Source organism: Labeo rohita, chromosome 12 (genome assembly GCF_022985175.1).
Source record: "Labeo rohita strain BAU-BD-2019 chromosome 12, IGBB_LRoh.1.0, whole genome shotgun sequence".
Taxonomy (NCBI): domain Eukaryota; kingdom Metazoa; phylum Chordata; class Actinopteri; order Cypriniformes; family Cyprinidae; genus Labeo; species Labeo rohita.
In genome coordinates, this window is record NC_066880.1 from 6994342 (window position 1) to 7004010 (window position 9669).

The window sequence follows — 9669 nt, forward strand, 5'->3', positions numbered from 1 at the left end:
AAGCAGGCTTTTCTTTTCAATGCAAAGTTTATTTACATGTTTGTCAAGAAATTGTTTGCCACTTAAGCTACAGAAAATGTGCAGACAAGTCTTTTTTTTTCATGAATAATATATGCATTGTAAGTATTTTTTCTGATTATTGGCTATTGAAACGACAAAGTAAATACTTTCCAAATACAACAATCCCTTAATTAGCCACTATACCCCTTACAGTATATATTAATTGATGTGCTGGTAGCATAATAGACAATAATAGCTCATTTAAAGTAAATATTTTCTAAATGCAAAAATCCATTAATTAGCCACTATACCCATTACAATATATATTAATTGATGTGCTGGTAGCATAATAGACAATAATAGCTCATTTAAAGTAAATATTTTCTAAATGCAAAAATCCATTAATTAGCCACTATACCCATTACAATATATATTAATTGATGTGCTGGTAACATAAGACAATAATAGTTCATATAAAGTAAATATTTCCTAAATATATATATGTGTTGGTAGCATGATAGACAATAGACAATAGACATGATAGACAATAGGTAACGTGATTTTTTTTTGGTGAATTTTCTCTCTTAAATGATGAGTTAAGAATCCAGGAAACAGTTGCCATTTAGAAACAGCATCATATTCAGATGTTCTGGATCCAAGCTGCTTCTTCGACTGGCCACGAGTCTGGCTTTCTCCGTGTCGAAGGCAATGTCAGCCGGGACCGCGGTAGACACGACAGCCAAATATTTGCGTGCAACTTCACTCAGGTGCCAGTCTTCATCTTTTGGGAATTTCCAGAATGCAAGAGGATCCCAGTTGCTCTGCAACATATTCTTGTCCACGTATCTACTCAGAGCCTTATCAAGATTGTCTGGCTGTCTAAAGTTTCTCCCTTTATTGTCTTCATCCAGGTGTTTCATTTCAGCAATAATCGTTTTCTTAATGCGGGTTGAAGTCCCCTTCTCAGAGAGAACGACGTCTCTGTATCTCAGGTCAAGAGCAGTGCTCAAAGTGAGCCAATCGTTTTCTTTAGCTTTACTGAAATGATGATTCAAATGTTTTGCTAATTCATTTGCAAACTCATTTCCGCTGTGTTGCAACTCCTTTAGCTTCTTCCTTAAGGCTTCCACCTGTGGTATGATGTTTGACAGTGAGTGGAATCGTTTTGCCGTTGATATAACATCTTTGAATGCCTGGAGGGACGATGCTGTCTTTCTTATGTTTTTGTTTTCATGCTCACTTAACAATAAGTCGACGTTAAATTCAAGTAGCACATGGCGTATGGCCTCTTGCTGCTCTAAGATTCTTTCTAGCATATTTAGTGTAGAAAGCCATTTATCACCCTTAGACTCAGTCAGGTTATGTTCTGGTAACCGCAACGTTTTTTGTGCCCTCTTGAGGTGACCTTGTGCTTCAACATTAGAAAAATACTCTGCTATTTTACAACATCTCTGCACTAGCTCTTTCCAGTCAGAAGATGCCTCAAGCATCTCCTTGAAGACCAAATCCAGTGTGTTGGCGAAACAGGGAATGAGATCCCATCCTGCCTTTTTGATGTCTCTCTTCATCCCGTCTTCATTTGTCACTAGCACTTTAATTTTGCTTCCAATTCCCCATTTATCTGCTATTTTCAGAAGCTGTCCAACAAAATAACTGGGTTTGTATTCTTCGGGTAGAGGTGTGGTTTCCAAAACATATGACCTCCGAGTCCATGTGTTATCGATCAGGTGACAGGTAGTTGTCATGTAGGTTTTATTTGCTGTGGTGCTCCACACTTCAGAAGACAATGCGACGTTATCTACTCTTTCTAGACACTTTTGCACATTTTGTGTTGTTTTAATAAACAACTGTTGAAGTTTTAAGAGTATAACAGCAGGTTTTGGTGGATACGGAAACCTTTTACTCATAGCCGTATAGAAATGTAAGAAGCCAGGCTCTTCGACTATGGTATGCGGATGTAAATCTGAAATAATCATATCCAGTGAGGGGTTCCTTTGATTACCTGTAAAAAAAAAAAAAAAAAAAAAAAAAAAAAAAAAAAAACTAATTTCACAAATTGCATGCTTTAAAAATGGTCTTGCTCAAGATGTTTGGTTATAATGTCACTTTTAGTCAACCAATACAGCTCATCACACCACACTGTTCACTTTGTTTTGAAGCTAGTATGATCAGTGGAGTTTTGAAACACCACCTTAAACGTGTGCTTGCGAGTACAAACGCATCTGGTGTGCTTATACCTGTGTGAATTGCACAATTTAATACTGAATCATTATGACCATAAAAGGCAGGATTTTGAAAGCAAAAGTATACATGGTTTTGATGATTTTAAATTTAAATACAGATGGTTTGGTTATAAGACAAATTTTACAATTGTGATTTAGTAAGCCATGCTCACCTCTTTTTCCCCCGTTCCGATCCTGCTTGTAGGGTCTGTATCTTTGAGCCCGTCTGGTCCTGCCTATAGATATATAGTACCTTTATGACATCCTTAAAATTTAACAGCTTATTTTCCCATAATTTGTTACAGAAAATCAAACACTCACCAAATGAAGATGGAATCTGTGGCATATTCAACAAGTTTGTAAACAAGTATGTAAAAAAGAAAAATGTCCAACAAAACGTCTCAAAATGCTCTAGAATGAGTATCAAAACCATCCAGTTATGGAGGGAGAAAAATCTCTTGTCTCCTACTTGGTTTAAATGTAGCTCCACCTTGCCTGCCTCGCCTGTTTTATTCTTGTTTCGGTTGCGTTTCTGAGAAAGTGTTTCTCTTTCCTGTTACTTTCTGGCCATTGACTCTGTGTGGGCTTGCTCACTGTGTTTTGTAAGGTAGTCTACTATATTATTGGTGAATGAACTGAAAAAAAGAAAAAAACACTTTGGTAATAATTTACAATAATTTATTGAAAATGAATTACATTTCAATTCATGCATTAATAAACAGATTTCATAGTAGGGCTGTCACTTTGACGATTATTGTAGTAATTGAGTAATCTGTCATATATTCTGACTATTAATCAAGTAATCTGATAATTATAATAAATTTTGTAGTAAAATAGGCCTAAGCAAACAACAGGCTTTAAAATTACTTAAAATACATATATAATAGCAATGAGGCAATATTAATAATTCATTCAAATTATCAAAAGCAAGTAATCATGGTTTTATTGAACAAAACTGTTAAAATGCAAAATGTATTATAAACAATAGAACTAATGTACATTAAGCGTTATAACAAATAAGGACGATTAATATTGACTAAACAACATTTTATTCAAATACCCACTTAATATTTAATCTTTGGCCATTTCTTTACAACACTAACGAAGGCAGCAAGCCAAATGTTTATTTGTTTTTATCTCCCGCCTAAATAAAGAGATTTTTAGAGTGTAGACCTTGAGAAACATTTATTTACAACAGAAATGCAACAGCCACTGTAATTTCTTGAATATGTGGACATCAAAACATGTAAACTCAGATTGAGGATTTGAGCTTTTATTTTGAAACCTCGATGAACAGTTAGCATTGAGAAAGATACTAATGCATTTACCTTACAATTCTGATGAAATGGCACATGTTGCAATTCCAGGTGAACGTTATAATAAACCCAAACACACAGCAATATGCAGAGACTGAGTTTGAGATGCTCCACACAATGATAACTGTTCATGAGGAGCAGCATGCAGGTATGTAACCTACACGCATGTAAGTAAAGTGCATATATTAAACCTGCATCGCGTATATTTGTTTTATTGAATCACAGCGTTTGTGAATTCACAATGGCGTTGTTCTTTATTACGATTTTTAAATGGGTTTAATATATCATGCAGCCTTGGAAAATGTCTAATAATGTGTGTCATGGATTCTTGTATGTGGAATGCACCACTTCTGGTATTTTGCCGGTTACTCAACACGGGCGAAATTGCAGTCGAGGATTTTGTAAAATCGAGTACTTAAACTGAGGAACCGTGACAGCCCTAATTCAAAGACAGGTTTATGTCTTCAAATAACAGATATTAACATTTCAACATTTAAATTGGCTCAGTATTTGAAAAATTTAGAGTGCTGGACATTCTGACAAAGTATATACAATACAATGTGTTTTCATTGGTTGCTGTTTAAAAACAGGATCATATTGACATTTTCTGGCTCCAGACAGCTTCTCTTGTCGACAAGTCGTGACTCCTGCAGATGGTGCACACGTTCCACTGGAATAGCAGTGGAGACCACTGTGAGGTACTTGCGGGCCACTGTTGCCAGTTTTTTAAACTCTTCATTGGTCTTCCAGAATTCAAGTGCATTGGCTGAAATGTTTGTTGTTTTCCAGTACTTTTGAAAGAGTGACTCTTCACTTTCAGTTTCTTGGCTGCAGTGCACTGGAGAATGTGTATCTCCCTTGATCTGTTTCCTGATTTCTGCTGTGATATCTTCAATGCCGGAGTCCTGCAGAACGCTGGTTTTGCATTGTGGGTCCAATGCTGTGCTAACTCTAAACCAAAGGATTTTCTTGATGTTGCCGATATGAAAGTCACATATTTCTGACAGTTTCTTCGCTATTCTGTTCTCCACCATCCATTGGTTTCTCAGCCTCTCCTGCAGCTTTTGGACAAGCGGTATGATGTTTGAGATGGGACTGAACCCTTGACTTCCTACTTCCTCTGTGATGTCCTTCAGAATATCCAGCACTGCAACAAAGTTTTCAATTATTTTTCTTTCATTCTCATTCAGAAAAAGATTATCCACTCGTCTGTCGACGAAAACCTGAAAAATGGCTTCCCACTGCTGTAAGATGTTCTTCAGCATATGGAGAGTAGCAAGCCACTTTAGACCACAGGATTGCGTCAGTTCACTTTGCCGAAGTTTGAGAGAAGCACAATACCCCTGAAGATTTTGCGAGGCTCCGTCGCTTTGGTGGAAAAACGCAACTATTTGCTGACATTTCCTGAGTAGAGATTCATAGTCAGTTTCCTGTATGGTTTGTCTAAAAACTTTATCCAAAGTATGAGCAAAACAAGGTATGTAGGTCCATCTGCATCCATTGTTTTGGACCTTCTTCATGCTGTCAACATTTGTGACCACAATCTGCGTCTTCTCCGTGACGTTCCACTCGTTTGAAATTCTCAAAAGGTGCTCTGCTGCATTCTCTGCTGTATGCTTGATGAGTAAATGAGCTGTATCTAGCACATACGATTTCAGCTTCCAGTTTTCGCTGATTAGGTGACAGGACACCGTCAGGTAAAACACCTTCTCATTGGAGCTCCACAGCTCAGCTGAGAGAGCAAGGTTACTTGCATTATTGACTGCATTCTGTACTTCCACCCTCTTCTGCCTGTAAAGGTTCTGAAGTTCATTTCGGATCCACGAGGCACTTAAATGACCATCTAAGGAGGGTTGTAGAGTCCTTGTGAGATGAAGTCTTGTCACAGACCTTAAAGGCTGGAGATCCTTTATAATTATATTCAAAAGTGTACTGATATTTGAGCCATGACCTAATTAAAATCAAATGCATTAAATGAGATATAAAGTAGTCATACAGAAGAAAATTTTCTTATGGCGATTTCATAAAAGTCCATTACACCTCACCTCTGTTTGTTGGTAATTCATGCTGGTTATAAGGCCGGATCTGTTCAGCGTGTAAAGTAGGCCTACCATAGGACAACTTTCTCCCTGCGTATGATAAACACACAAATGTATTTCTGTATTATCATATGTGACCCTGGACCACAAAACAGTCATAAATAGCACGGGTATATTTGTAGCAGTAGCCAACAGTATACTGTATGAGTCAAAATGATAAATTTTTCTTTTATGCCAAAAATCATTAGGTTATTAAGTAAAGATCATGTTACATTTCCAACCATAAATATCAAAACGTAATTTTTTATTAGTGATATCCATTGCTAAGTTTATACAATTTTAAAGGTGATTTTCTCAGTATTTTGATTTTTTGGTGTATGGTCCAACTATTGAACCATACATCAATGGAAAGCTTTCAGATGGTGTACTGATCTCATTAATCTCAAAACCCTGACCCTTATTACTGTTTTTGTGGTCCAGGGTCACATGAGAAATTTGAATAAGCAACATATGTGAGTCTTGTTTGCATTTATTTTCATATTTTAATGTCGACCGTACAATATTAGAAATTTCAGCTGTATTCATATTTATTTGTTTTCAAGACTAAATTCAAGATGGTCAGTTACAAATAATAGCCTAAATTTAAGCACTGTACAAACAAAAGTTAAATATGAAGGTTTTTGCACCGGTCGGTAGCCTATATGTAACCCTGGACCACAAAACCAGTCTTCAGTCGCTGGGGTATATTTGTAGCAATAGCCAAAAATACATTGTATGGGTCAAAATTATTGTTTTTTCTTTCATGCCAAAAATCATTAGGAAATTACCTAAAGATCATGTTTCATGAAGATATTTTGTAAAATTCCTACTGTAAATATATTAAAACTTAATTTCTGATAAGAATTATACATTGTTAAAAACTTTATTTGGAAAACTTTAAAGGTGAAAATTAAATTTTTTTAAATTTAAGCGGTAAGCCTACAAAGAAAAGGCGTAGCTGGACGTTGTCCATCGACGTACATTCCTGTAACACTAAAAGAAATGTAGTAGTTTCTAGGACCTTACCACTCTCCAAATGGCTCTGTCGACCGTACATACGTTTAAACGGAATCGGCATGAACCTGTCTCTCGAAAAATCGCGATGTCCTCTTCCTCTGTGGAGATTATTAGCTAGAGGCGACAACAAAATAAATACGTAATTTGCTTGAGAGAAAGCCATAAAATAACAAAACAAAATAAACAGCCTGCTTACCGAAGTTTGCTCTTTTTTTGTTCATGTCTCTGGATAATTTGGGAGCACGACGGAGCTCGCAGAATGTTGAAGGGATGTTCAGTAATTTTGCTTTCACTTTGTCCATAAACGTTTAAAAGTCCGTTTGAATGTGCTGTTGTGTAACCCGCCACCTGACTGGCAGTCTGTTTGTTGGGTTGTGAGAAGGGTGTGCCTTAAATGTAAAACAAATGACGTCGATCTTTGATCAGGTTTTTAGAGAATCGAAACTAAGTTTTATTAGAGGTTCTCTGACATATGTACTTGCATACGGGTCACACTCGGTGAAAAGGGGTTTACTGGACAGATTTAGATAAGTAAGCAGGTGTTTTAATCTCTTTTGGAGGGTAAAAAACATTGTAAGTGTCTGTGCCACAGTACACACAGATGTTTTTCTGTCACGTCATTTACTCAACGTCCAGCAGAGGGCGCCAAGGATCTTTCTTTCTTTTTCTTTCTTTCTTTTTTTTCTTTAGGTCTGCAGAGTGTTACTCTATTTAAAATGTAAGAGGTAGTGTAACTTTTCAATGACTTTATTAAAGTAATGTAACTTATTACTTTTGATTACCTTACAGTAGCACTCAACAATGATTACTGTCAGACTTTATCGCTTTAATTAAGATTATAAGTAAGGGATAATATACATCTTTATTTTGCAGTAACAATTGGCTGGATGTACATTATCCCACTTATTACACAGCCGCTTGCCACAAAAGTAAATAATTAGACACGAAACACTGATCTGAGCTGAAATATTTGAACACAAAGCTTCCATAAAGAAATCAGTTGCTAGCAAGTGGCAAATTGAGATAATTAAGAAATTGTACACATAATATTGAACTGAGATTTAATACTTTATTAGCTAATTAAACGCAAAGCTCCCACCAAGAAAAACTATCATTCTTATAGCGCTGACTTAAGTTGCCCAGATGAGTCTTGTTATTAGCTTTTACCAGTTGTTATCGGGGAATGACTGACCAATCAGAATCAAGCATTCCACAGAGCCGTGTTATAATTTAATTTAAAGCACAGCCACACAAATTCAGACTTAACACCTCTTATTTACTTTAAGATCATTCTGAGGTTAAATACAGATTTGAAATCGTAACAAGAAATAGTTTAATAGCTATGATTCTGAGTTTGAAACCAAATGTTTGTATAGTAATGACAGGAAACAAAACAATTAATTAATGGAAAAAACAATTAATCTTAAAAAATAAAGTATATGCATAAACCCAAAATAAAACAGTTAAGAATAAGCATGTGTCCTAAACTCCTGAAACATTGATGTCTCATTTTAGAGCAGTCAATGCAATTTTGGAAAAGTCAGTTAAATCTGTATGTGGGTGTGTGTGGGGCAAAAAAAAAAAAAAAAAAAAAAAAAAAAATCAGATGTAACCCCCTTTGTAATCATTAACATTTTCAAAAGTAACTGTAATTTAATTACACATTTTTTTCAGTAACTGTAACTAATTGCAGTTGTAATTAAATTATGTTATTCGGTTACATGTAACTAGTTACTCCCCAACACTGGACATTCAGAACATCCACCTTACGTTTCCCGTAAGCAGGCACGGCCATTTGTAAGTTTTATGGGTCTGTAAGTTTTATGGGTCCAGCTATTTAGCTGTACAAAACAGCTCGTTTTGCTACTTAATATTGCAAATTGGTGTGTCTTACCATGTTTTAATGTATTATGTTAATTATTAAAACACTGGTTTGTAATGCAAACAGTTTTACCGTTTACCGCACGTTGTTATTCTAATGAACCGGAAGTCTCGCCCCTTCCGCGTTGAAGAATAAGGTGAATGACAGAATGAGCAGAAATGAGAAAGCGATATGAATGTAATAATATCTGCCCACCGTTTAATAGTAATTTAAACAGTATTTCACAATTAATGTTTAACTTTAAAACAGTACAATGTTAGACTATTATCACATGACCTCGTCACATTGGATGTAAGCAGCAGAATCAGTTGTTCAAGAGGGAAGTTGTTAGAGACAGAGTTGGGATTTTAGCGCCCCCTAGTGGTAATGTATAACAGATACTTTTTACAAATGTAATTGAATTGTTTTTAAACAAACATCCTTACATTGGGTGTGTGCAAAGTCAGTTTAAGTCTTTGTTTCTTTTTTTAATCTTCATTGTATAAGTTATTCAGGTCTAATTCTTGAGCGTGGTGATAGTTACAGAGGTATGAATGGAAGTCATTGTTCTGTGAGAAACATTTTATGGCACCCGACTGCTGGGGTGGATCGTACGTACTGAGACTTCAAAAATATGTTGAAAATGCACATAAACATGGCATAGGGAAGGTCAGTTTAGCCATCTAAAGCATCTTGAGACATGTAGTTATGACTTTTTGGTGAGCACATGAGCCATTAACTGTAAAAAGCATTTATTAATTTACATTCCCACCAGCTCACTTAAACAGGGAGTGTTCTTTAGGTATTTTGATAGAAGGCTAGGCTCTGTGCGTTGTTTAAACAAGCTAAATTTAAAAATTAAAGTGCATCGTGTGATTCTTTTTTATTAAAGAATCTAATATCATTTTTCAAAATCTTAAAACTTAAAGCTGTTTATTTGCACTTTCACTGTAGTCTCCAGTCTTTTATAGTAGTAAGGTTAAAGCAGAAGTTTGATTGACATTTTTCCTGAGTTCACTGAATACAAGCAGACATTACTCTCGGCATCCAGAAGCCTCTGGATCTGTACACATCCTGAATGTTGCTTTGAGAAAAAGGCTTATTTTTTCAACATTTCTCTTTTTGTTTCCTGCTGTCAGTGCTGAGACGTGTGCACCACCCCTTGACACGTTCTG

The 9669-nt window shown here is 35.8% G+C and overlaps 2 protein-coding genes across 2 annotated transcripts; both read right to left on the bottom strand.

Moving 5' to 3' along the window:
- On the bottom strand, positions 1-2851 carry LOC127174502 (uncharacterized). The gene is made up of 3 exons (XM_051124962.1): positions 2544-2851; positions 2396-2458; positions 1-2002 (listed from the first exon to the last, which is right to left on the bottom strand). The coding sequence occupies exons 1-3, from the start codon at positions 2653-2655 to the stop codon at positions 597-599; spliced, it is 1581 nt and encodes a 526-aa protein (XP_050980919.1). The 5' UTR covers positions 2656-2851; the 3' UTR covers positions 1-596.
- A 95-nt stretch (positions 2852-2946) lies between these two features.
- On the bottom strand, positions 2947-7018 carry LOC127174501 (E3 SUMO-protein ligase ZBED1-like). The gene is made up of 4 exons (XM_051124961.1): positions 6830-7018; positions 6643-6747; positions 5584-5667; positions 2947-5489 (listed from the first exon to the last, which is right to left on the bottom strand). The coding sequence occupies exons 1-4, from the start codon at positions 6933-6935 to the stop codon at positions 4105-4107; spliced, it is 1680 nt and encodes a 559-aa protein (XP_050980918.1). The 5' UTR covers positions 6936-7018; the 3' UTR covers positions 2947-4104.
- Between the last annotated feature and the right edge of the window lie 2651 nt (positions 7019-9669).

Bases quoted from the DNA above. Each gene is read 5' to 3' on its own strand.
- LOC127174502 (XM_051124962.1), bottom strand. From the start codon at position 2,655: ATGGTTTTGATACTCATTCTAGAGCATTTTGAGACGTTTTGTTGGACA. The intron at 2,459-2,543 runs GTGAGTGTTTGA...ATATATCTATAG, and splicing joins ACAGATTCCATCTTCATTTG to GCAGGACCAGACGGGCTCAA. The intron at 2,003-2,395 runs GTGAGCATGGCT...TTTTTTTTACAG, and splicing joins TCGGAACGGGGGAAAAAGAG to GTAATCAAAGGAACCCCTCA.
- LOC127174501 (XM_051124961.1), bottom strand. From the start codon at position 6,935: ATGGACAAAGTGAAAGCAAAATTACTGAACATCCCTTCAACATTCTGC. The intron at 5,668-6,642 runs GTAAGGTCCTAG...TATCATACGCAG, and splicing joins ACAGAGCCATTTGGAGAGTG to GGAGAAAGTTGTCCTATGGT. The intron at 5,490-5,583 runs GTGAGGTGTAAT...GATTTTAATTAG, and splicing joins TGAATTACCAACAAACAGAG to GTCATGGCTCAAATATCAGT.